Below are 25158 nucleotides of genomic sequence, written 5' to 3'. Positions count from 1 at the left end.
TTTTTTTACTTGTATGGGCAAGCTGCAAGAATGAAGTCGACTATCTCGGTCTTTGTCTTGACCAGTTGGACTGCTCTTGCGAGTACGTCTGTTTTACGGTCTCCAGCTGGTGTCTGACCTTCGTAATTGCGCATGTTCTTGAGAGCTCCAGTTGTAAATGGTTGTAGGATGAAGAGTCTCTCAGACTGCTTGAGGTAGTCTTCACGGTCACGAACCGAATCTGTGGTACGAGTCGAATCGGTCGATTTGAGGGAAGAGAGTGAGAGCCTGTCTTCTTCCATAGGGGCTGTGGCATACTCTTTGCGTAAACGGTTCAGACCTTCTTCGAACTCTTGGTCTCTCTTGGACTGAGATTGGAATTTGAATTGGGGTGGAGGGTTTGACATGAACATCCAAGGGTTAGGGAAGTAAGGCATGGGTTGAGGAGGGTAGTTTGGAAAGCCTTGTGGTGGGTAGTTTGAAAGAAAATGTGGTGGGTAGTAACCTTGAGGTGGAAATTGGTAGTAATTCGGAGGTCCTTGTTGGAAACTGAGGTTGCTGTGGGGAGCCTTTGTGGAGGTGGAACCTGTTGTGGTGCTGGAGCATGCTGTTCTTCTGGCTGTGGAACGGGTTCAGTAGGTGGGACGTCGGGACATTCGTTTGTGTCTTAACCGTCTTTGTTCTGAAACATAATAATATGTCTTGAAAAGTACAATATTGTCTTGAAAAAGTACAATATTGTCTTAAAAAGTAAGCAACATTGTCTTGAAAAAGTACAACATTGTCTGAAAAAGTACAACATTGTTCTGAAAAAGTACAACATTGTTCTGAAAAAGTACAACATTGTTCTGAAAAGTTCAAGACTTGTTCTGAAAAAGTACAGCCGTACTCAAATTTGAGAGACATAATTGTACTGAATTTATACAACATTGTTCTGAAAAAGTACAACATTGTCTTGAAAAAGTACAACATTGTCTTGAAAAAGTACAACATTGTCTTGAAAAAGTACAACATTGTCTTGAAAAAGTACAATATTGTACTGACTCAGTATGGAGCTTGACCCCTTAGACGAAGCAATTTATCTAATTGAGGTAAATGAAACCGTGAAGGAATATCTCAGCAAGTGCAAACCAAGCAAGTCCATTGGCTTCTGGTTGTCCAAGAATAGTGTCTTAAAGTTGGAAATTGAAACAGGTGTTGCAATTCAAGTTCCAGAAGGCACTGCATTCGATGATATTAAGGATGTGAAGAAAGAAGCCCTCTTGAAGTTCTTCATGAAACGTCCTTGGATACTACTTCCATATCGTGAGAGCCCAATTCCACGAATTACACAAATTCTCAGAGCACTACTTCACTACTCTGGACAGCCGTTCTTCATAACCTCAGAAGGCGACATCCAACCAATTCAGTAAACATCTCATTTTAACTTCACTTTTTTTATGTTTTTACTCACACTCGTACTCAACAGGTTTGTGTACAACTATTTCAACTGTGAACCTTGTATTGACCGGTCTTCCTGCAAATGCAAGTTCGGTCAATACACAATTTATGGTGGCAAGAAAGACAGTGGGGAATGTTATTCTGACATCTGTTGTTGCGCTCGAGAGAGAATTGAAATTCCAGACCCAACTCCAACAAGAACTCTCAAGTTGCCGAAGACTCATGTGAAGAAGAAGCCTTCTGGTAAGTTTCTTATAGCCATATACATGGCACGCTTTGAGTAAAAACATTTTTTTCATTTTTTGAATGAAGCAAGTTAAATTCGTCCCACACCAAACTCAATGGACCGATGAAGAGTTTCAAGCTATGGTTGAAGGTGTTGAGAACGACATAGACGGCGAACTTGAAGGAGCTCAAACCACAATTGCAACCAAAATTGCAGAAGTCAAGGAACAAATAGCTCCACTTAAAGCTACCAAAGCTACTCTTGACCTCATGGATACTTACCGTTTAGAAGTAAAGAGTGGAATAAGACAATTAAAATTAAAACTTCTAAACTACGAAGCTATACTCCAAAAGTTAGCAGAAATGAGAAGACTTTACCAGAGCTACTTACATGTAAGGGACTTACCTTCAAGCAGTCCGACCAAAGATGAATTTTCTGACATTGTCCCAATTTTGTCCGAAAGTCAGCTCAGATGTTTTGAACTGCTCCCAACATATCCAGAATATGAACGTTTGCCTGAACTCTTCCGCAATCTCAAAAAACGTTTTTTGGTTCTCATGTTCGAAACTTTTATCGGAAGAGACAACAAACGTTCAGAAGAAGAACAAGATATTATTTTAAACTTGTTGTATGACTTAACCGTCATAACAAGCTTTTTGAAGTAAAACCGTCATTCTCAAACCACTTCATTTTTTCGATGTCCGAACAAGCACCGAAGCCGAACACAATGGAAGATGTCCTTTCAATGTTGCCAGACAAGCGCCCAGTTCAAATTCAAATTTTGAATTTGAAAGCTCATCTGACAAACACCGTTAAGACTCTCCAAAGTAGTCTTATGGAAGAGATGAAGGGACTTAAAGGTGAGTTCCTCATGAACCAAGCTTCCAATGAGAAAGTCCTGAACGATTTGACGGAAACCTTGCGCATTTACGCGAGAGAGAACCGAGACCTTGCCAGACTCATCTACCGTTTCTTCGAAGAGATAGACGCCATCTGGAAGGTACTCGGAAAGGACAGAACCTCCAACACCGTACTTCGTGAACACAGAATTGCCGAAGGAATTGTCGAGGAAGAAGAGAAACACGAAGAAGAGGAAGAGGAAGAAGAGGAAGAAGAGAAACACGAAGAAGAGGAAGTTTGGGCAACCCTTGTTGCCGATGACACTTACGAAATTTCCCAACCCTACCCATACCAAATCCGCAACAAGGAGACCGGCAAGGTTCTTACCCCAGTTCTCAACAACTTGGGACACTTGAACCTTACCCTTCGGAATTACGGTTCAATCTCCATGGGCAAGCTTGTCGCAATTCAATGGGTTCCAAATCCAAACAAGAGGACGAAGGTCAGACACATTGACGGTGACAAGCTCAACAACCGTAAGGAGAACCTCGAGTGGTTCTAAGAGTAAAAAAATTTTATTTTAGGGGGAAACCCCGAGTAAATTTAAGTTTTTAGTTGCGTAAGCGGCTTAAATTAAGGATAATTTGGACAAGTAGTTCCTGACCTCTGAATTGGACTCTTTCGTCATCCCAGTTGCGTAGGAGGTCGTCCCAGAGGAGTTGGTAGAATTGCCATTCCAAGGACGATTTGTCCTCCCAGGCATTGAGGATGTACTGCTCGTAGAGTCTCATGACCTCTGCCTTGCACCAGACACCCTCTCCCTTGGAACGTAAGGCTTCTTCGAAGTGCTCGAATGCGATTGGCTGCGGGACCATCCGAAATGACACTTTTTGTCCGTTTGGTCAATGTTCGTGTCTCGTGCCATAGTCGACGAAAATACAGACAAACAGGTTATATATGAGTTTGAGACCAAGAATGGTGTAACTCGACCTGTCCGATTCAAATTCGAATAAAAATTTTTTATTTCATGCAATGTTTTATTTCTGTGCCGTCTTCAAGTATGCCCCAGTACTTACGCTTGGAGAGGACATGAACTTCGGTGAAAATTTTGTCCAATTTGAATTGACCCATCTTTTCACCGACCATTCCCATTTCAATGAGTTTGTTATAGCCTTCTTCGTTCGTCATGAGCGCATCGATGTTCTCATAGTAAACCTTCACTTTGGATTTAACTTCGGAGAAGAATTTGTTGTAGTTGTCAAGGACTGCCTTTGCGAACTGAGGGTAAGACCAATGTTCGACAATAGGTTTTACTGTGGTTACTAAGCCACCTTGACCTTGAGTAAATTCGTATTTCAAAACAAAAGGGGAGAACCTTTCAACAAAGTTGTCGACCTTCTCATAGTGTTTACTCTTCATCTTTTGAGGTTTCTTAATGGAATATCCCCATGTCGAATTCATAAGCAATTTGAGTGTCATTGCAAGTTTGGGGTTTGAAGCTTTCCTAATATCATACAGTTGTTGTATGACTTTTCCAACTGTATAGTTCCTTCCTGGGAACTCACCGTCTTCGTTTGGAATTCCAGTCGGGATATATTGGACGAACCTCATGTACGCAGCGTTAAGGTCGACATAGTATATCTTTTCATCTGAGTCGAACTTGTCGCAACCAATGGGTCCAGTTCGTGGAAATTCAAGTGAGTCTCTTATCTTCTGAGAAACTTCGCCTGCTATCTCATAAACATCGTCGAAGCAACCTGTTTCATATAAAACCTTCTGACCTAACTCAGATGCTCTCCAATACAATTTGACGTCAATTGGATGTCTCAATGGAAGTTTGTTTATAGCATCTTGAAGTTCTTGCAACCTCATTGGAAGTTCTTCTGGTTCAGGTTGGTATCCGAACAATCCAACTCCTTTTGGAACTGTGTACTTCTTTTGTGCTAGAACTTTGTCTGGAACAACTTTTGGTCTTGCTAACAATGAAAAGTTTGTTTCGTCTTTTGGTACAAAAGTTTCTGTCAGCTTGTCATCTGGAATTGGTTCCAACAAACCTTTCTCGAAAAGAATGTTTACAGCTCTGACAATGTTGCACTTGCCTTTTCCGAACAATGGGTTTGTAAGACTTTCGTTCAACATGAAGTGGTTGTGGACAATTACAATCTTCAACCATGGTAAGTCTTTGTCAACAACATAGTCGTCATGTGAAGAACCTTTAGCTGTAGGTATGTTGACTCGGATATTGACATTTGCCAACGGTGCAACTTTTGCCAATTGACCTCTGAGAATGTACCTTGTCTTCACACATGACTCAAGATACTTCATCTTCTCATCTGTAACAAGACCAGAGTTCCTGAGACATGTAAGAATACAAGGTTCATTGACAATTGTTTCAATTGAATTGTAAATTCCATACCTTGTCAAGTCAATGTCAGACTTATTTATGAACGGGAAGTATCCAGCATGTTGTCTGACTGCTTGAGGGTTAGGTTGGTACCATTCAAATTTTACACTTGCAATTCCTTCAATTGCATTCAAAATGTCTGAGTCGGAGTCAACCATTTGTTCTCTCTTTGTAGTCTTGAAAGCGTCAAGAAGCATTGCAGCTGTTGTGACATTGCCATGTGCAGTATATATGACCGTCCAAATCTGTTACGGTTAGTCTGAGATTGTATCCTTTCTTATTTCCGTCTTGTATGGCAGCAAGTACTCCCATGAAGCCTTCTTTGTTCTTTCCTTCGTCAAAGTTTACTGTAAAGGTTCGACCAGATGTAATTTGACTTCTAACTTCACGGTACTTTTCATATGCATATCTTGTTCTTTCCATGGGAGCATGTTTGTCTTCACCTTTTCCTTTTTTCCTTCTCAAAGGATGCAATTGTTCGTCGTGTTTCCAGTAGAATCTGGCAAAGCCGTCGTGTCCTTCAACTTGAGGTTCAGAAACATCGAAAGGCATGTCCATAAGACGTTCTTCTTCTAACCTCTCTAGTCTGTTTGGATAATTGGCGCGCGCTGTTTCCAAGTCCATTTCATAGCGAAGACCAGACAGTTTGTCATAGACTTTTATGGGTCTTCCCTTCCTATATTTAAAATTCTTCGAAACTTTCCAACCATATCTTTCTAACTCTGCTTTTATTCTAGCAGACTTTCTATCCATTCTATATGGGGGCATTTTTATAAAAAAAAAAAATGTTTTTTTTCTTTACTTTACGTAACCACCGGCTGCCATAAGTCTTTGACGCCAACCCATACCAGCTAATGAAGGTTGACTAACCTTTGGTTTTGGTTTATCTTCAGTTTTTGGCTTCCCTTCTTCTATCGGTTTTTCGTCACTTTTCGGTTCCTCTGACTTTACCTCACTTGCAGGTATGGTTGTGTCGTCAACATCTTCATAAATATCATATGCCATTTGTTTTTGTTTTCCTTTCAACTTTTTGTGTTTGTTGTAAAGTTTAGAATATTTCGACTCTAAGTCAATGAGATGTTCTATAATGAACTGTTGGTCAGTGAAGTAAACTTTTCCATCTGTTGTCTCGAAAGCTCCTTCAGACTTCAATATTTTATTTGTGAGAGTCTGTTTCTTTTTTGAGATACTAGCCGTTCCATTTCTATGAAAAGTGACTTTGTAGTTAGGGTTTGTATTTCCAGACCTGGCACTTTCTATTATTGAATTTTTCTCTTCATCTGTAAGTTCTTTGACAGGTTTTGACAATGGTTCTGAACTTTTTGTTTGTGGTGTCAAATCTACCGTTTCAACTTCTTCGGTCATTTCATCTCAGTAAAAAATTTTAGTTTGGTTTGTTTTCAACTGGTTGTTTAGGTTTTTTAAGTCGGTCTAAAACTTCTTGAGGTATAGGAAGAACTTGACAAACACGTGGTTGTGTAACTGCTGGAAGCCGACAAATCCATCTTGAGCCCATTTGTCTCAATGCTGTATTGTTCATTTCATCTCAGTAAAAAAATTTACATTCCCCACGTTTGAGGCGGTTGCGGTTGGTTGTTGTTTACCCACTGTTGTGCATGGTTATATCCTCTGTTAAAGAATCTTTCACCTTGGTCCATGTAGTGCCCTGCTTGGTTATAGTAGTCATTTGCTTTGTTATAGTAGTTTCCTGCTTGTCTTCCTACATTGTCCATCCATCCTTGAACTTTTCCTCTTGTTTCAGGATTTGGAATAAGATTTGCTGCATCTCGTGCTACATCCCAACCTTTCTGTACAGTTTGTATAATAGGTTGTGCTTTCTCTTTAAGTATACCTAATGTACTCAAAATCTTCCTTCCAATTCCAAATGCACCTCTGGCTATTGTTCCCACTGCGGGCAAAAATCTGGATGCAACTCCTGCTAATGCGCCAAATAAACCCATTTCTTATAGGGTAAAAAATGACGAATCCAAACAAGGACCCCTATGTTTCTAAGGCAACAAAGAAAGCACTCATGATAAAAATCTTTAGTTCAACACCAAATGCTTGGTTTATGGATATCTTGGAAAACATTCCGAGGTATAGAGAAGATGGACCACCATACTGGCTAATATTTGTCGGTCAAAACACAAGATACTGTGAAGCCATACCATTACAGTCCAAAAATATTTTAGATGTGAAAACTGCTTTGACAATATTTGTTGACAAATACCATCCAACAAAACTGACATCTGACTGTGAACGTTCTTTCAAATCAGACGATATTAAAAACTATCTGCGTTCAAAAAATGTAAACCAATATTTCATTGTCGACCAAAACCATTCTGCTCTTGGTGTCATTGACAGTTGTATAAAAATCTTAAGAGACTTAAATCAACCACAAGGTGGTGAGGTAGATGAAATGTCATATGACGACAAATATAGACACTTCTCCATGGCAAAGATGAGACAAGTTTTAAATATTTACAATAGCCGTAAACAAAAAGGTTTGGGAAACCACTCCCCGAAGAAATGAAAAACAACCCCGACTTAGAGAAAGACTATATATTTAATAGTTTAGTCAAAAGAGACAAACAAGAAAGAATGCCAGGCTTCAAACTTAAGAAAGGTGACAAAGTAAAAATAGAAATACCTAAACGCGACCCATATGAAAATACTATTGACTATGACAACAATGGGAACTCGACAGGTACTCGCATTCGTGTTCGTAAAAATAGAAGAAAGTATACAAGAGAATATTATGAAGTTTTAGGCAAACATGGCAAAATGTACACACTGCAAGCAGAAGATAAAACTACTATTGTCAGACCTCGTTTCAAACTTGTCAAAGTTCAAGGTGGTATACTTTCAAAGACAGTTCCTAACAAATATAAGACAACTCCTGACGAATATGCTAAAGAAGTTGAAAATGACGACTAAGCATTTCTATACCATGCGTAAACTGTCATGTAAGGTGGCATGTAGTCTTTACTCTGTCCCGTTGTTTGCGTATACCCTGAAACGCGATGTGTATGGCTTCCTCCTACCTCAGTGTTACTCCAGTAACAATTTATAGCAAACTTAACGTCCTCTTTAACATCATATCCTTTACCTTTTGTCATTCCTGACCAATCCCAAAATCTATGACTATGCAAACCTGCTTCAGATGTACTTAAATTTATGTAGTGACTGTGCGCAGGTAAATTTGCACCTGAAATCGTTTTACTTCCACCTGTTTCCTTTGAAGAGTTTGCACAATACAAAAACCTGTCGACTATTTGAGTCCAAGTTCCAAAACCAAGTACTACTTCTGGTCTGGTAGAGTTCATTGACGTATAAATAGAGCCTATAGGATATAGTGTTTGAAGTATTTCTGTCTTTAACGTTTGAAGCTCTGTTTTGTCAGCTTTTTTATCTAACTCATCGTTAACATATGTTTTGTCAGCTTTTTTATCTAACTCATCGTTAACATATGTTTTGTCAGCTTTTTTATCATATAAATCTTGAGCAGTGAATTTAACTTTGTTTTCATCCTCCATGACATAGACATTTCTACATTTAATGTCTTTCATCGTTGTTATGTCATCCTCCGATGTTAAACCTTGTGGAAAGTTAGGAGGTTTCCAATTTAATACATCCCCACCAGTTCCATCAGGTTCTTCAACCGTTCCTGCAATATTTTCTATACCAACAGTTGCGAAGAAATCGTGTGTATGTCCAACGTCACTTTTCCTGTTTAAGGTTTCTTGTAAGTTTGTAATATTTGCAATGGTATGTGTATGAGTCTTTTTAGAATATTCTTTGTCAGCTCTTGTCACTTCACTTGACATTTTATTGTCAACATATGTTTTATCTGCTAGTTCAGGATGAGTATGTTCTTTCGTTGCATATGTTGCATCTGCTCTGTCATGTTCTTCTTGAACTTTTTCAATGACATACTCTTTGTCAGCTTTGTTGTCAATATCTGCCTTCAAAAGAAGTTCATCTATAGGTTTCTCGTTTAAAGTTCTTTTTGTTGGATTTATACAAACAGTATGGTTCTTACTGTCTTGAAACAGAAACTCGTCTGTCATTGGGTTTATCGTCAGTTTTAAGTTTCCTTCTTTCAATGACTCAGATATCTTAGAATAGTTTGAAAAGTTTGTTGTGTTCTTATTTAGAGCTTGCATAATGAGTTGTCGGTTGTGTTGTATTTCTCTCATAGACGCTGTTTCTTTCGACATTTTTATTCTAGATAAAATATGCTTCCAATAGAAAAAGAAAATTCAAGAGTTGCTACAACTAAACCATTAGATGAACTTTTTACGAATGTCGGTCAAAAGTTTGAGACAGAGACCGTAAAGCATGAAGGCTATCGTTTTGACTACCCACTTAGATGGCTAAGAGACCCATCTGTCACAAAAGCTATTGGCTTTCGTAGAATGAAGTTTGTGTCTGTAGAAGATAAAAGTTTTCCATTTATTGTAAGGTTTCATATAGATTATATATCTGAAGGGAAACGAAAAATGTGGGAAGAAATTGAGCTAATACAAGTTGACCTTTCATCTTCTCTACAGACTGCGTTAAAAAATATAGAAGATAAAATAAATTCATGTTATGCAAAATATGCTGATGAATATGCAAATACCGAGAGCACACTTTATGTGAGAATTGTATATGACAAACAAAATTCACAAGTGTCATTTCAAATCTACGAAGACAATCCAAAGAAAGACGAACAAATATATACAGAATTCACTGCAATGTCATGGTATTATTTGCAAAGAATGTTAAATCAGAAAGTCGAACTTCCTTTAGCAAATATTTACAGTCGATATGCAAGAGATGAACCATATTTATTTAAAGATGTTTTCGACCCAGCTGCTATTATTGTTCATGCTTCATTTTCTGGCGCCCAAAACTCTTTCTTATGCTTGGCAAATGACTTTTACGAAAAACCTACAAAGTTATACGAACCACCAAGTGGAAGTATTTCAGACTTTCAAGTATGGTTTACTACAGATGGAAGAAAAAGAATAATTCCATTATACCATGCGTTTTACTTAGAACTTAGTTTCATATACAACTACTATCGAACGATAAAAATATAATTTTTTAATACGGTTGAGGTGTTGGATTTGGTTGCCAACTAGACTGTGGTGCAGGTTCAGGCTGTTGTATAACAGGAGCTTGTTCTTCTGGTTCAGGGTCTTTAGGTATAATACCAACAAACTGACCTACTCTTTTACCAATATTTTTGACTCCGTTCCAAATTCCTTTTCCGACAGATTTTATTCCATTCCATATACCTCTTCCAACATTTCGAAAGAAGTTTCCTATTCTTCCAAAGAAACCCATTTTACTATATGTAAAAATCTAATGTCCGCCTAGTCTCTTACGTTTCCTGTTGAGTTCCATAGCATTCTTTAACTGGAGCTCATACATTCTGTTTCTCCTCTGGTAGAAAACATATTCTGGGTCAACTCCTGTGTTCGCGTCATCTGCATAAAGTTGTTTATATCCCACTTCAGGGTTTGTATAAAACTCTTTCCATCTCATATTTGCATACCATGGTGGCAAACCTAACGCAGCGTCATTTGACATGGCAGTTTGCATTTGTACATCTGTTGGCACTTGACCATAGTTTGCCATTGCAGTTTGTATTCTAACTTCATTTGGAATATTCTCTGGGTTTGGTTGTCCAGGTTGCTGTGCATTCGCTAAGTTCTGTGCGTCCATTTAATATTAGATAAAAATATCTCTTACGAGTACATATACTGAACATTTGCAGGCATTGGTTCATCTTCATATTCTCTATATCTTTCTGCCACGTCAAATAAGTAAATGACACAATGGAAAAAACCTAAAACAAGTAGTCCTATTTCAAACCACATTTACTTACTAGTAAAATTTCTTTGTTATGACACTTTCTCCAGTTTATAGGACCTCTCTCATATTCTATCTTATCGTATCTAAACTCATAGTCATGTATGTCCTCTAACCATCTCATGACACTTTCCAAACCACTTTTATCGGATGTAAAGTAAAAGCATGGATGGTTATGTAAAACGTCTAAAGTTTCTAAAGAGTCTCTCAAAGTCCAGTCTACTTGGTATTGAAAATCCCATGTGTTATAGAACGGTGGGTCCACTATAAAGAAAACATTTTCCTTGTCTTTATATTTTTCATACAACTCTGTCCAATGACATCTCACAAACTCTATACCCTCAATATATTTTTCTATGTCCTCTTTGAAAACATTTGTATAGTTAAGATATAAAACTTTTGACATAAGTGTTTCAATGTCATGAACTCTTATAGCACCACTATATAATAGTCTAGCAGATATACTATCCCAGTCTATATATTCTGCTTTTTTCAAAACCTCTCTCACAATATTTTTCTTATCTAATGGTATACGTTCCATCTTACCTATAGGTATCTTTTTTTTAACGCTTTCAATATATTGTTTGTGTCTGGAATATGTTTGAGACGGTCCATATAGTTGTCGAAGTCATTGCATATAATCTTTGAGTCAGGAAATACAGTATGGCACAATGGGATATATAGAAACTTCCACCGAACAAATCTACAAATGTTAGACCATTCGGTAGTTTCTTAAGTTCTCTCAATAGAATATCTTTACATCTACTCTTATTTCCAAAGAAGGGTAACGGTGGTTTTGTAAAATTCATTTTATATACAATAAAAATGTTTTTTTCCTGAAAAGTGACAGAAAAGTGACAAAACATTTACGAAGAAATCTTGACAAATTCAAGAGGGTAGAAAAGAGGTTAGAAAAGAGGTTATATCTAACCTTCTACCCTAAAATATATTTTTATTGAATTCTGAGTAAAATTCTGAGTAAAATGACAGATGTTTATATGACCCTTACTTGTCCGGTTTATAGGACCTCTCTCATATTCTATCTTGTCGTAAATAAAACTCACAGTCATGTATGTCCTCAAAACTTCATTTATACTAAACATCTTCAGGGCTAGAAGGCACGAAGTGCCTGGAAGCCCCACTACCTTTTTTTTTTTTTTTTTTTTATGTTATACATGTGTAAAACCATTTCCACAATTTGATTAATGTTAAATTAAGTTCATAACTATGAAATGACACAATAACAATATATTTGGACAAACATCTCTTCAAAGGCGCATCAGATAAAGGTGATAGGCAAATGATTGAACGTCTTGTAAGAAATTACATATGAAAAAGAAATTTGGAATTAAATTATGTAACAACAAATAAAATGTAATCCATTTATTCTAGTAAAAATCGATATCTTTTCATCATTTACTGATTTGAAAAGTGCCAAAAATGTCTCCAAGTAAAAAACACAAAATTTTTAAAAAATGAGCACAGAAGTTGCTGAAAAAGTCGAAACTACAACAGAAGAAAACAAGCAACCAGAAGAAAAGAAGTTAACAAAGGCAGAAAGAAAGAAATTAAATCGTAAAACAAAGAAACAAAGGATGGAAGAAGCAGCAAATCGTGTTAAAGAACCGTACGTTAGAAACAAGTTCCTCATTGAATACGAAGCAAAGATGAAACAACATCTCAAAGAAATGGAAGAAGAAAAACGCAGAAAAGAACAAGAAGAGATGATTGCTCAAGCTGAAAAGGAAGCAGCAGAAAGAAAACTTGCAAAAGAGAAAGAACTTGCTGATAAAACACTTACTCGTGACGAAGAATCAGGTTTAACCTATAGAGAGATCGTTATTGAAGCAATTGGTGCAAGAATGCAAGAAGATGCACCATTAGTTAGCATGAATGCAATTCTCGCATACTTCTACGACTATTTCAAAGATGGAGATAATAAAAAATTCAAAAATCTCCTTAAATCTACTGTTAAGCAGTTAGTTAAGGAAGGAATCCTCAGAAGCAAGCGTGATTCTTATGGACTTGATCATAAACATCTGGATCTCAAACCAGAATTCTTACCAATTCGTGATTTAATCGTTCGTAACAAACCAGCCGAGACACCAAAGGATGCAACACCAGCTGAGACTAAACTAGCAACTGAGGAACCAGCAAAAGAAGAAACTAAGGAAGAAAAGACAGAAGATAAAAAAGAGGAATGAAATATGTAAAATAATCGAAAACCAATAAAATATTTATATAAAGAGCTATTATTTGAATTACATAACTATAGAATTTTTAACTATATTTGAAATATTAAATATCATCTCAAATTTATTAATGCTAAAACCCGATGATCTTATGAAAATGAGTACTACACAAGCAAACTTAGCTATTGTCTTCAAAAAAATCATGATATTATTAATATTATTTATTTTTTCAATTTTATTTCTAAACTTGAACAAAAACTATTAAACACTCAGGATGTTGTTGGGATGGAATTAATAATGATAGCCAGATGGCCGCTAATTAATATAACTACTCATGTAATTGCAACAAAGACTCTTAAAAAAGTGACAATACTGATTTCACAAAATGAGCAATCCGCCATCAACTTTTCTTCGAAACTATGGTCAACCTGACCAGGAAGCTCCTCCAATTGTAGACTATACGCCTCCAGATGAAGTCTACGCCGAAATCATAAAAGTTCAGAATCGCCTCAAAAATTTGGAAAAAATCATAGATCAAAACCAAGAAAAATCCAAAAAACTTGGTACAGAGTGCGTAAACATCATGGGTGCCGCCGAAATAATAACGTTTGACCTCTTTTTACTCGATTATATTTTCAATTATGGCATCAATGCTAATCCTTTTGTCACATTTGTCGAACAGTGCGATTCCGCTGCCACTAAAACCGAAGTTGAACAACTCGGTGGCCATATAAAATACGTCTACAGATCAATGGAAACAGCTGTTAGCAATATAATGAAAAACGAGATAGAAAGAATTGAGCCAAGGTCTGTCAGACCTCTTTCTCAATACGTTAAACTGAAAGAATTCATGATTGGCGATGAAATTCAAGGAAAACCAGTTACGACGAGATTACCAACAAATGTACCTCAAACACCAACACCTGCAATCAACATTCCTCCTGAATTCGATGAAAGAATCAGAAAAGAACTCGAAGCTGCAGAATTATCTCAAGAAATTTTACACTTACGAGGTGTTGTTGGCGCTCTTTCCCATAAATTGGCGGACATTGATAACATCCGTGCACAAATAAAGGCTCTAAAACCAAAGGTTTCTGATACAAAAACGTTTTCAATTCAAGATTGCCCTCCAGAGTCAATTCTCAACTCTCCTTTCTACAAAGTTGTTGAGCAGAAGTACCATTTCCTCAACATGATTGCAGAAAGCCTTAGAAAACAGACTGCTTTGATTAAAAGTGTCAATGAAGAGCTCGAGAACAGCCAAAACATCTTCCAAAAGATCAAAGTCACCAGTATTAAGATGTACGATAACTTCAGCTATTCAAAAGAAAAATTTGTGAAAAGAATCGACAAATTACAGAACGAAATACTCAATCTCGAGCAGAAATACACTCCTTACATTGAAGCAATCTTCCCCAAGAATGTTTCAGCCAGATTCCAATCGATGGAAGAAGATAATTCAAAAGAATGGGATGAAATCGCCGAATTACTCGACCAAAAGCTAAGTGCAACGACGGAGGGCACATCAGAGAACATAGATCTCTCAAGTGCTGCCGTCATGCTCCCTCAACTTCGCGACATGCGAGATGAAATTTTCCAAAACTGCGTAAAGGCCACAGAGAAAGCCCGTACGTGGTTCTATTCACAACAAGCCAATTTCAGCGCTATTGCAGATAGTACGAAAGCAACAGTTCAAATCGAAGAACTTCAAAATGAATATCGCGAATTACAGAAACTCCAACAGATTTACTTACATTTCGGCGATTCATACCGTTCCTTATCCATCGAAAAGATATGCCAGAACATCATACAAGCCAACCAGCAGCTAATAATTCTCGCGACAAGCTCATTAGACATTCCGGCCGATACTATACAGATTCCGCCTGCGGAAGACGTGGAAGCTGAGTACGCTCAGCTCTGCGCCGAAGAGGCAGCCCTGGACGAGGAAATCGCGAAAATCGATAGCCAAGTCAGGGAAGCGGAAGAGAGGAGGTTCGTCATTGCCAAAGAGAGAGACATGTTCAAGGACATGTTCACTGCGAGAATGGATAGATTCGACGAAAGAGAATACGAGAATGCAAAGAAAATACTCGATTGTCCAGTTTGCAAAGAAGCGAAAAGGAACGTTTACTTGTCGCCGTGCATGCACGCGGTCTGTAGCGACTGCTTGCAGAAATCTGGCGAAGTATGTCCTGTTTGCGGTCACCAGGTCAAAGAAACTCATCCACTTTACTTCCAGATTTGATTTACTTTATATTTAATAAATTCTGTTTATTTTAATAAAAAAAAATACAATTTTATATAAAAATATAACTTTATTTTTATGGTCAAATGAGTGATTTTCAAGTACTTATACTCATATTGACTTGGCCAAAGCACAGTCATTCAAAGATAAAACATAATTTTCAAGATTTTATATCATTCTATTTTATTGGATATCTTATATAATCAAAAGGCGAAACATATATTATTTCTTAAAAGATATATGAGATCTTCTCCTACTTCACTATATTAGTCTGATATTCGGAAATTTTTATTTTGATTTGGCTATTATTTATATTTTGCTTAATAAAATAGACAAATTTTAGATCATGCTAATAAATTCAATATATATGAAGCAATGCTAAGTAAATAATTTTGAGATGATCCTAAAATTCCTTATAACTCATGCATCTATCACTTTAAACAAGTCTTTAGTTTAAAGGATATCTCGACAGAAACTCAATAGACCACTTGAATGTGAAATTGAGATTTGATTTTTCTCATAATTTTATTAAAAATTGATCCAGAATAAATACATATATCCATTTTATAAATCAAGGGGTAAAATGAACATTTTATTTTGATGAATTATGGCTGAGGTGCTTCTTCGACCTCAGCATTTTCTTCTTCACCATCTTCATCATCCTCTTCTTCGTCATCATCATCTTCTCCTTTATGATGATGGTGGTGATGGTGATGATTATGTTTCTTCTTGTAAAGAACAAAGCAAACGATGAATACGACAAGAAGGCATCCAACGATGACAAAGACCATCCAAACTCTGAGAGGACCAACTTTCTTCATGAAGAATCCTTCTGTTTGGTTTGTGGGCTGGCCATCGGTCTGTGCAGTGACATTTTCTGTTGATGCGTGATTTCCATCATTGTTTCCTGTGCTTCCTGTGTTTCCATTATTGTTTCCATTGGAATTTGTGTTACCATCTGGATTGTATGCAACAATGGCCTTGATCTTTTCTGTTGCATATAAAATCATTTCGTAAGGCTTCTTTGAAGTAATCATATACTTCTGGATTGAAACTTTGCCACCCTGCATAGCTGAGTTATCAACATAGCAGTTATTAATGATAACATCAGCCGTTCTTGAATAAATAAGTGGGATGTTAGTGTACTTGTTTCCATAGAAGATAGTGTCCTTTATAGAAATCGGGTTTGATTTCTCACAGACGATTACACCCCATCCATCAATTTGATTGCCAACAAAGTTGCAATGGTTGATGGTAGTGTCTCCTGCAGTGGAAGCGTTGTAAACGACACCACATGAGGAACGGCATTCTTCGAAATTGCACCAATTTACAACTGGTGATGTACTGGAATGATCAAAAATGACATTACCATAAGCATACATTTGGCCTGCCTGATCAGCGTAGTTTCCGGAAACGTTTAAGTTCTCAAGGTATCTTGGGGTCTGCTCTAATCTTAAGTTTCTTGCTCCACCCTTGTTATCGATGAAAGAAGACATGGTTAGGTTGAAATCACCAGTAGTTGCTATTCTTCCCATAACTCCTTGTGCTCCACTACCGGCAAACCCAAATTTTAGCTAAAAGTGACAGGGGAAAAAAACGTTTAGTATTAAAAAAAAAGACCGATGAGAGCTTCGTTCGAAATATAGAGGGAACTGAGAATGCGCAACCATTCTCAGGGAATATTGGATGCTATTCCCGTTCCCTCTGTATGGAAAATTGAGGTTTTCAAAGGGAGTTAAAATAATATCAAATTTATACTAATTTACTTCAAAATACAAAAGTATTTGACAGCTAAAATTAGTTACTTTAGCAAGCCTATCAATACCCTTTTACGATTATTGCTACTTTTTCGAAATAAAAGTAAAAACAAATTTATACTAATTTACTTCAAAATACAAAAGTATTTGACAGCTAAAATTAGTTACTTTAGCAAGCCTATCAATACCCTTTTACGATTATTGCTACTTTTTCGAAATAAAATAAATTTATTATCAAAAACCTTTTTTTTCTTAGTAAAAATAAACGAAATTTTTTACCTTATGAACTTTTGATGGAAATATGCAAATTTAAAATAATAAAGAAAGCCGCGAGCGAAGCGATCGGCTTAGTTCGAAGATTTTGATTCAAATCTTTGCTGATCTGTAATTCGCGGAAGCCGCGAGCGAATCGAGCGGCTTAGGTCTAAGATTTTGATTCAAATCTTTGCTTATATTCCTTAAATTCTTTATGAAACTCGCAACAGTTCCATAAAAAATTTTAAATTCTCAACTGTCGAAATTACCGATCGGTAATCACACCCTTCACGGGTGTGTCACTTTTAGCTAAAATTACCCCTACTCCTCCACTACCTGGCTTATTTCTGGCATCGGCAACTTTATCAAATTTGAGGAAGAACTTTCCTTCAAAAGCAAATGGACCATTTGTTTGTGCGCTGCATTCAACGAACATAGTTGTAATGACTTCAATTTTATTTCCTAATCCGCCATCTATCCATACTGGAGCATATGCGGACCATCCACCAAGGTTTGCAAAGACGCAATCAACAATTAACAAATTCTCTTTTAGGGTATCCCATAATTTTGATTCGCTATATTTGCCCGTAACAGTCTTACTATAGACGCTCTGAATGAACAAAGAAATCATTTTGACGATATCAAAAATGAACTTTCTTAAGATAAGTATGATGTACTTTTGCATCATAGTTCAGAATTAGTAAACCCTAGATTTTGTTTAAAACGAAGCAAACATACGAAAACAAAATCGTTCTTTTATAATTTTGAGAAAAATATTTTTAACTTTTGATAACATTTTCGCAGAATAAAATTGAATTGAATACACAATTGATTTATATGTGTTGCCATTTATTTATCAGTAATTTTGATGCACATCTCATGTTAACTATAACATATCTATAGTACCTCGTAAAATTCTGAATATGGCTTATGATTTGAATTTGCGTCATTGTTCAAACAGTAGACTAGTCAATGCCATGCATAATTATTCATAAAATTAATATGCTATAATATACACATTAGTATTTGACCTTTAAATATATGATTATCGATTTTTTTGACCCACAAAATATTCAATTTTCATCAATTTTGGTTAATTAAGAATAACTAAGTCAATTTTTAAAATTAAATAATATATCAGACATATTTTATACTTCGTTAGGCCATTTTGAACATTTCTATCAGAAAAAAAATTATTCGTCAAGTCAAAATTTGATTTTTTAAGGTCAACTTTAGTATAATTTTATTATAAATGTTTTAGGTTGATAGACATTCTCATGTGATAAAGATTTTTTTAATTGGAATAATAAAATCTGTTCAACATCCATAACCTATCTAAAATTCATATTCACCTCCAGTCTATCCATTTAAGGAATTATATTTTTATCTCCTTAATCATTCAAAAACAAGTAAGCGATATTTTTGCGATATTTATGTTCCAAGTTCATTTATTTAAAAATATGAACTTTAAATATACATTTCATTTCAAATTGAAATATAATTCAATATGTAAACATTCATAAGCATTATTCAATCAATATAATTTTTGGTTCAATTATGTTTTTTTCATAAAATATTATTATAAACACACTATTTGCAACAAATAGAACACATTCATAATTCAAATCGAGTAATTTAATGATTTTGATTTTTTATTTTATCGTAAAATGGGTAATATTAGACTTATTCCCTTCTTGATAACTGTTTTACAGTTAAGCTATTATAATTTTCTTTGGATAAATTATCATTGTTAACATTTCACCGTTAAAAAAGTAAATTTGAAATGATTGTAATCTCTCAATTTTTGTGAAAAACTATAGTTTTAAAATTATAATCCATATAGCCAATACAGCAACATTTCATTAAGAAATTCTTCTCAATTTTAAAACCATCATGGATTTGAGGAGCAGTTGAGAAAAAATTGAATGTGTCAGATTAGCCAACCCCTTTCAAAAAAATTGAAGGAATTTGCAATAAAAATGGATGTTCATTTTCCCTAATATATGTTCGCTTTTACAAACTCAAAAAATCTCGTACATCACAGATTTACAAAGAGTGATGATGCCAAACTTAAGGAACTTGTCCGAGAATACGGCGAAAATAACTGGAAAACCATTGCCAGTAAAATGGAAGGTCGAAATAAGAGCCAATGCCGTGATAGATGGTTCAGATATTTATCTCCACATGTTAACCATGGCGATTGGACAGAGGAAGAGGAAAAATTATTAATGAATTTAGTTCCATTATTATATCCAAGATGGAGAAAGATCTCAAACTATTTTAACGGAAGAAATGATATACAGATCAAAAACAGATACAAAATGATCAAAAACAGAATTTCCCGAGAGAACCAGAATAATTCTGTTGATACAAAATCCGATCAATGCTCTCCTTCTGAAGTTCAGCCTAATATTCCCCAGCCAATTTCAGTCCAAGATGTTGATGTTAACGAATACAGAAATGAACATGAATGATGACATTGACGATTTTAGCATATTTTGTTCTTTTGAATAATTATTAAATTGTTTGTTTGTTATCATTTATAACTTTTTTTTTGTTTCGAAAAATGATAACAAAGCAGGAATAAAGAACACAACATATCTAATTTAAATTTCTTTTTTAAATCAGTATTATCCCTAGATAACACTATTAAACCTAATATTCATTAGTCATTCAATGTAAATGTAACTAAAATTTGTATTAAATACTCCTAATAAGCTTTTATGAAGTTCTTTCCTCGTCAAAAGGAACTCACTCCCGACCTAAATATATTAAATTCTTCTTAATCATTGCTGAAAACTTTTACTCAATACAATTTAAGAATTATAGCGCGCATCGAATATGAAATATGGTTATTAACCATGAAATCGATTGCCCCAAGGTTTGAAGAATGATCTCAAAATTAAGGGTTCCATACGACCACTTATCTACAGTCAATTTTTTTTTGTCAATTCATTTCCAGTGGATGAAATTGTTATTAAGACCAAAACTTTAAAGAATTAAAACATTATAATAAGGGTTTCGTTTTGCGAAAAAAACGTACAATACGCAATTTCGCTAAAAAAACATTTAGCTAGCAATTTCGACCTTTGACTCCACTCAAGACGTCACTTTTTTAATTTTGCGGTATCATATTTTTGGAAAATCTTTATGAATATTATATAAAAAGTCTCTTTAATATCTATATTTCATATTTTTATCGATTTTTAAAGTTTTTGCGAAAAGTATTCAATTATTTTTTGCTATTTGGTCGGGTAAATGTCAGATTTGCGACATTTTCTGATATGATATTCAGATTCTACGTTGATAATAATGCTTATAGAACCCTCTTGCTATTGTGTCAAAATTGCGAAACCGATAGCAAAAATATCTCGCAATATCAAAATTGAGATATTGAGTGAATTATGCATTATAGAGATTAAAAATCTGATTTGTGAAAACATCTCATCAGTTTCTAGCTAATTCAAAAATCTTTACTATCTTATTCGATTAAAATGAAAAGGGAATAGTTTCATTATGCTTTAAATGACAGCCTTATAATATAATCATAGTTTTCGCTCAATATGCAGCATTTTTTTTTCGAAATCTATGGTCAATATCCTAAATACTGATTGCTTTGCATTCATATCTCTTACATTTTCTATACCCACATCAGTATTCATTGCTATTCCTATCTTTTTCATTTTTGTTTGTTTCTCATAATTTCTCAAAAAACATGATAACTTGATATTTGTAAATATCATACTTTATAACGTAAATAAGAACTTGACCTATTAAGAAAAGCAGTAATGAAAAGAAAATCTGAAATTCATAAAAATTACAAGTTTCTGATGACAATTAGCTTAATTAAACCAGGTACAAGATTATATAATTGTATTTTCTATCCAATTATCCATATAATATCTTATCCAGAAAAAATAACTTGATCAATACCAAATGATTTTTTAACTAGTAAATAAAGTATTTTCTTTACACACACATTGTATATCATAGTTTTTTTTTTTTGGTTTCGCAAAACATCCAAAAACAAATATGCTATAAAAGTGACAATTTTAGCAAAACGAAACCCTTATTTATAACAATAAGAAAACATAAGGTAATGCGTATTGATATTCCAATATTGAGACTTCAATAAAAAATGAAGATGAAATTCGTTTCAAATTTATTATTAGCAGCAAATCAATTGATATTTAATAACAATATATACATACTTGGCAATAATGATGTCACTTTGGGGATACATAATAAATTACATTATTTCAAATACATCTTAAAATTAAAGCATTTTGCAAAATAATTGTTTTTTAAAAGATTGAATATACATTTTAGTCTTTAGCATTATATTAGTATATATTTCATCCATAATTTTTGTAGATTTAAGTCTGGGTAAAAAATTATTTGTTGATCTCAAAATTTGAAACGCATTCAAAATATAAATCTAATTATCTCCCAGTTAATTAGCATCAATAATTGGCAATCTACAAAGAGAGTTGATTATCAAGATATAAAAATTAGATCATTTTCAAAGGACTAATCCACAATTTTGATAAACTTTCTCAATTTGCGATTGGCAGCCTATTCAATTTTTACCCATTCATCAGAAATGTTGTAGACACAAATTAAAATCGAGTGACATTTATACAATGTGTTATAAAGTAAAAAAACAAATGTTGAAATTAAATTGACCTGTTTTCATATAAATTTATTAATTTTTCATTTCATTTTCATGTCTGCCACTCAAGGAATCAGTGTTGTTGAAACATTCAAAGCAAGACATTCAATTCGAACTTATAACGGAAGGTTTGCTCAAGAACATATGACAATTGTCCGCACAATTGTTGATGAGTCGAATAAATTGAAAACTCCATTTGGAACAACAGCAGAAATAGCTGTTACTGAACCAGGAATTAGTAAGTTTGGTCTTGTTTCCGGTGAAGGAGGTTGGATAGTTCTCAAAGTTCCAGAAAACATTGATCAAAAATCTCCAGAATACAAAAAATTCTTGCTTGATTCAGCATTCAAAGGATGCATTGCAGCGATGAAATTGGTACAAAATGGAATTGCAACTAACTGGGTAGGAGGAACATTCGACTCAAAGACCGTCGATGCCAGATTCCCAGGATTTAAGATTGCATGTACAATAGGATTCGGTATTGATTCTGAGAAAAAGAAATTCGCTGACTATGCAGCAAAATGGTTCATGAAAGGAGATAGACTTCCTTATAAAACTCTTTTCTATGATGAGGTTGCTAAGAAGATGATTGAAAAGCTTCCTGAAGGTAAATTAGGAGAAGTTTTAGAATGCGTTAAATGGCTCCCTTCTGCTTTAAGCAAGCAACCATGGAGATTATCATTTAATGCACAAGATAACAAATTCAAGATTTTTGATTCTCAAAATCTTGATGGGTTTAGTCCTTTGGATATTGGCATTATGATTGGAGGCTTCTATTTCTATTCTGAAGGTAAATGCATAATTGATGTTAATAAATTAGATGAAACTTTTCCAAAAGGCGGACAGTACATCTGTTCAATTAAGTTATAAAGTTTATAAATTAATCTTTATGATTTAAATAAATAATTTCAAGAAATACAAATGTCTTTCTAATGATGAGAGAAATCCTGATAATACCAGAGTAATTTGATGCTATTGTGTTTCACCGAAGAGACAACAACAGATGTCCACCGCCTCTACCATCTCGAGAAGAGGAGGACAGACTCCTCTTCCCAGCCATCAACCTAAACGACGCTGTTACAAAGTCCAAGTTCGATAACATCTACGGCTGCCGCCACTCCCTTATCGATGGTATCAACCGTGCTTCCAATGTCATGATCGGCGGCAAGACAGCTCTCGTCATTGGTTACGGCGATGTCGGCAAGGGCTGTGCTCAATCCCTCCGTGGTCAAATCGCTCGCGTTTTCATCACAGAAGTCGACCCAATATGCGCTCTCCAGGCTGCTATGGAAGACTACCAGGTCCGCCGCATCGAGGAAGTCGTCAAGGATGTAGATATCTTCGTTACATGCACAGGAAACTGAATTCAGGATCACAAAATGATACTATTTTTATATAATCCTGATGTTGATGATCTTAGGCCATTCAAGTTCTAATGGGTATGTAATAGAATTTTTAGATAAAGTTCTCGTTGCGATTCCAATTCAATTTTGAGAGATTTTGCAAGGGATATTATACATATTTGACATCAATACAGAACTAAGGACGACAATATAAGTTTATTGATGAATATAGTATTGTTTTCGACTTTACTATTGACACTGTGTCATTTGATATCTAAGGACGTAATTAAAATTCGTAACTGATATCCAAAATCTTTGTGGTTATTATTTTCCATATGTATAACATAGCACCCGTTTAATAATAAAAATTTTATGTCTGATCAAGATCTTCACCCAAATAAATACAGTGAATTGCGAAGTATCTAATAATATTACATCGATTTGTGTAATGCATTGTATCAGCTGAAAACGGAAAATGAAGAAGATTTAATCTCAATTTACAAAATGATCAAAACAGAATTGATTGATTCAAATAAACATCCTCCCCAAATAATTATGAGAGACATTTTGAATATTATTCCGTATAATAATCGCTATAAAAAGTCATATTTATTTCTTGCCAAACTCATATATGATGAATATGATGTTAAAGAAGTCAGAGATATTAATGATTGTACGTACATAATGTTTTATAAAGAATATGATATTAAATTAAGCAATATTTATGATTTGGACAAATTTATATTAGAAAATTTAGAAATTCATACAGAAAATACAATTCACAGAGCAATTATGTATAACGACAAAGAAAGGTTCATCTATTTCATCGAAAGAGAAGGATTTGATAAAAATCAAAAACTTCGGAGCAGTTTTTATCCATATTCTAATAAAGCATATTCATTACTTGAATTGGGCTGCTACCACGGTGCAGTTGATTGTTTCAAGTTGTTAATAACAAAATTTGACTCAAAAATAACTCAAACATGTCTAGAATTATTATTTTTAGGAGGAAATCAAGAGATCATGAGTGAGTGTTTGAAATATCAACAACCAAATAAAAAATGCATGGAATATGCAATCATTTCACACAACATTGATTTTGTTACATTCCTGATGAACGAATACAATATAAAGATCGATTTAGAATATTGCGGAAGATTTAATAATCTTGAATCATTTTTAGTTTATTTCAATCAAACAAATGATTTTAACAAATGCTTTATTTATTCAATGATATTTGGCTTATTATCTCTTTATGAATATTTTATTTCACATGGTGCAAATATCAATGAAAAAGATAAATATGGAGAAACCGCTCTTCATTTTGCTGCAATTTATAATAGTAAAGACACAGTCGAGATTCTTATTTCACATGGTGCAAATATCAATGAAAAAGATGATAATTAGAAAACAGCTCTTCATGTTGCAGCAGAAAATAATAGTAAAGACACAGCCGAGATTCTTATTTCACATGGTGCAAATATCAATGAAAAAGATGATAATTGGGAAACAGCTCTTCATGTTGCAGCAGAATATAATAGTAAAGACACAGCCGAGATTCTTATTTCACATGGTGCAAATATCAATGAAAGAGACAAATATGGAAAAACCGCTCTTCATTTTGCAGCATCTAACAATAATAAAGAAACAGCTGAACTTCTTATTTCACATGGTATAAATATCAATGAAAAAAATAATTTAGGGCAAACCGCTCTACATACTGCAGCAATACATAATAGAAAAGAAACAGCTGAACTTCTTATTTCACATGGTGCAAATATCAATGAAAAAGATAAAGATGAGGAAACTGCTCTTCATATAGCTGCAAAATTTAATAGTAAAGAAACGGCCGAACTTCTTATTTCACATGGTGCAAATATCAATGAAAAAGATAAAAATGGAGCAACTGCCCTTCATATCGCAGAATCTAACAATAGTAAAGA

The 25158-nt window shown here is 34.7% G+C and overlaps 14 protein-coding genes and 2 pseudogenes across 16 annotated transcripts, besides 5 other annotated features; 9 read left to right on the top strand and 7 right to left on the bottom strand.

The window, feature by feature from the left end:
• Positions 1 to 11917: part of a mobile genetic element that runs on past the window's edge.
• On the top strand, positions 1726 to 2155 carry TVAGG3_0291740 (uncharacterized protein; the record flags this gene model as incomplete). Its single annotated transcript, XM_051229134.1, has 1 exon — positions 1726 to 2155. A coding segment is annotated over one exon (430 nt), but the record flags the coding sequence as incomplete, so codon positions are not given.
• Positions 2481 to 3047, top strand: TVAGG3_0291730 (cytochrome B-C1 complex subunit 6, mitochondrial family; the record flags this gene model as incomplete). The annotated part of the gene is made up of 1 exon (XM_051229133.1): positions 2481 to 3047. The coding sequence occupies one exon, from the start codon at positions 2481 to 2483 to the stop codon at positions 3045 to 3047; it is 567 nt and encodes a 188-aa protein (XP_051098863.1).
• On the bottom strand, positions 3097 to 3360 carry TVAGG3_0291720 (uncharacterized protein; the record flags this gene model as incomplete). The annotated part of the gene is made up of 1 exon (XM_051229132.1): positions 3097 to 3360. The coding sequence occupies one exon, from the start codon at positions 3358 to 3360 to the stop codon at positions 3097 to 3099; it is 264 nt and encodes an 87-aa protein (XP_051098862.1).
• Positions 3506 to 4539, bottom strand: TVAGG3_0291710 (annotated as a pseudogene). The gene has a single exon. A coding segment is annotated over exon 1 (1034 nt).
• Positions 5989 to 6254, bottom strand: TVAGG3_0291700 (uncharacterized protein; the record flags this gene model as incomplete). The annotated part of the gene is made up of 1 exon (XM_051229131.1): positions 5989 to 6254. A coding segment is annotated over one exon (266 nt), but the record flags the coding sequence as incomplete, so codon positions are not given.
• Positions 6274 to 6429, bottom strand: TVAGG3_0291690 (uncharacterized protein; the record flags this gene model as incomplete). The annotated part of the gene is made up of 1 exon (XM_051229130.1): positions 6274 to 6429. One exon carries the CDS (start codon positions 6427 to 6429, stop codon positions 6274 to 6276), a length of 156 nt encoding a protein of 51 aa, XP_051098860.1.
• Positions 6449 to 6850, bottom strand: TVAGG3_0291680 (uncharacterized protein; the record flags this gene model as incomplete). The annotated part of the gene is made up of 1 exon (XM_051229129.1): positions 6449 to 6850. The coding sequence occupies one exon, from the start codon at positions 6848 to 6850 to the stop codon at positions 6449 to 6451; it is 402 nt and encodes a 133-aa protein (XP_051098859.1).
• Positions 6868 to 7730, top strand: TVAGG3_0291670 (annotated as a pseudogene). Its single transcript has one exon. A coding segment is annotated over exon 1 (863 nt).
• TVAGG3_0291660 (phage tail repeat-like family) lies at positions 8153 to 9109 on the bottom strand (the record flags this gene model as incomplete). The annotated part of the gene is made up of 1 exon (XM_051229128.1): positions 8153 to 9109. A coding segment is annotated over one exon (957 nt), but the record flags the coding sequence as incomplete, so codon positions are not given.
• On the top strand, positions 9392 to 9976 carry TVAGG3_0291650 (uncharacterized protein; the record flags this gene model as incomplete). Its single annotated transcript, XM_051229127.1, has 1 exon — positions 9392 to 9976. The coding sequence occupies one exon, from the start codon at positions 9392 to 9394 to the stop codon at positions 9974 to 9976; it is 585 nt and encodes a 194-aa protein (XP_051098857.1).
• Positions 10242 to 10604, bottom strand: TVAGG3_0291640 (uncharacterized protein; the record flags this gene model as incomplete). The annotated part of the gene is made up of 1 exon (XM_051229126.1): positions 10242 to 10604. The coding sequence occupies one exon, from the start codon at positions 10602 to 10604 to the stop codon at positions 10242 to 10244; it is 363 nt and encodes a 120-aa protein (XP_051098856.1).
• Positions 11832 to 11917: a terminal%2Cinverted (terminal inverted repeat of Maverick-3 transposon ID:TVAGG3_0291630).
• Positions 11918 to 12203: 286 nt separating this feature from the next.
• On the top strand, positions 12204 to 13046 carry TVAGG3_0291620 (winged helix DNA-binding domain family; the record flags this gene model as incomplete). Its single annotated transcript, XM_051229125.1, has 1 exon — positions 12227 to 12955. The coding sequence occupies one exon, from the start codon at positions 12227 to 12229 to the stop codon at positions 12953 to 12955; it is 729 nt and encodes a 242-aa protein (XP_051098855.1).
• Positions 13047 to 16744: 3698 nt separating this feature from the next.
• Positions 16745 to 16774: a terminal%2Cinverted (terminal inverted repeat of MuDR-3_TvMULE3 transposon ID:TVAGG3_0291610).
• Positions 16745 to 17527: a mobile genetic element.
• Positions 17498 to 17527: a terminal%2Cinverted (terminal inverted repeat of MuDR-3_TvMULE3 transposon ID:TVAGG3_0291610).
• A 1649-nt stretch (positions 17528 to 19176) lies between these two features.
• Positions 19177 to 20378, top strand: TVAGG3_0291590 (RNA polymerase II transcription regulator recruiting protein; the record flags this gene model as incomplete). Its single annotated transcript, XM_001583871.1, has 1 exon — positions 19204 to 19674. One exon carries the CDS (start codon positions 19204 to 19206, stop codon positions 19672 to 19674), a length of 471 nt encoding a protein of 156 aa, XP_001583921.1.
• Positions 20379 to 21926: 1548 nt separating this feature from the next.
• On the top strand, positions 21927 to 22742 carry TVAGG3_0291580 (putative TM nitroreductase family; the record flags this gene model as incomplete). Its single annotated transcript, XM_001583872.1, has 1 exon — positions 21927 to 22742. The coding sequence occupies one exon, from the start codon at positions 21927 to 21929 to the stop codon at positions 22740 to 22742; it is 816 nt and encodes a 271-aa protein (XP_001583922.1).
• A 284-nt stretch (positions 22743 to 23026) lies between these two features.
• On the top strand, positions 23027 to 23236 carry TVAGG3_0291570 (adenosylhomocysteinase protein; the record flags this gene model as incomplete). Its single annotated transcript, XM_001583873.1, has 1 exon — positions 23027 to 23236. One exon carries the CDS (start codon positions 23027 to 23029, stop codon positions 23234 to 23236), a length of 210 nt encoding a protein of 69 aa, XP_001583923.1.
• A 771-nt stretch (positions 23237 to 24007) lies between these two features.
• On the top strand, positions 24008 to 24622 carry TVAGG3_0291560 (protein of unknown function (DUF3447); the record flags this gene model as incomplete). The annotated part of the gene is made up of 1 exon (XM_001583874.1): positions 24008 to 24622. The coding sequence occupies one exon, from the start codon at positions 24008 to 24010 to the stop codon at positions 24620 to 24622; it is 615 nt and encodes a 204-aa protein (XP_001583924.1).
• Between the last annotated feature and the right edge of the window lie 536 nt (positions 24623 to 25158).

Source organism: Trichomonas vaginalis, chromosome V, assembly GCF_026262505.1.
Source record: "Trichomonas vaginalis G3 chromosome V, whole genome shotgun sequence".
Lineage (NCBI taxonomy): Eukaryota > Parabasalia > Trichomonadida > Trichomonadidae > Trichomonas > Trichomonas vaginalis.
Note: the sequence above shows the minus strand (reverse complement) of the source record. Positions and strands in the feature narration are given on the sequence as shown.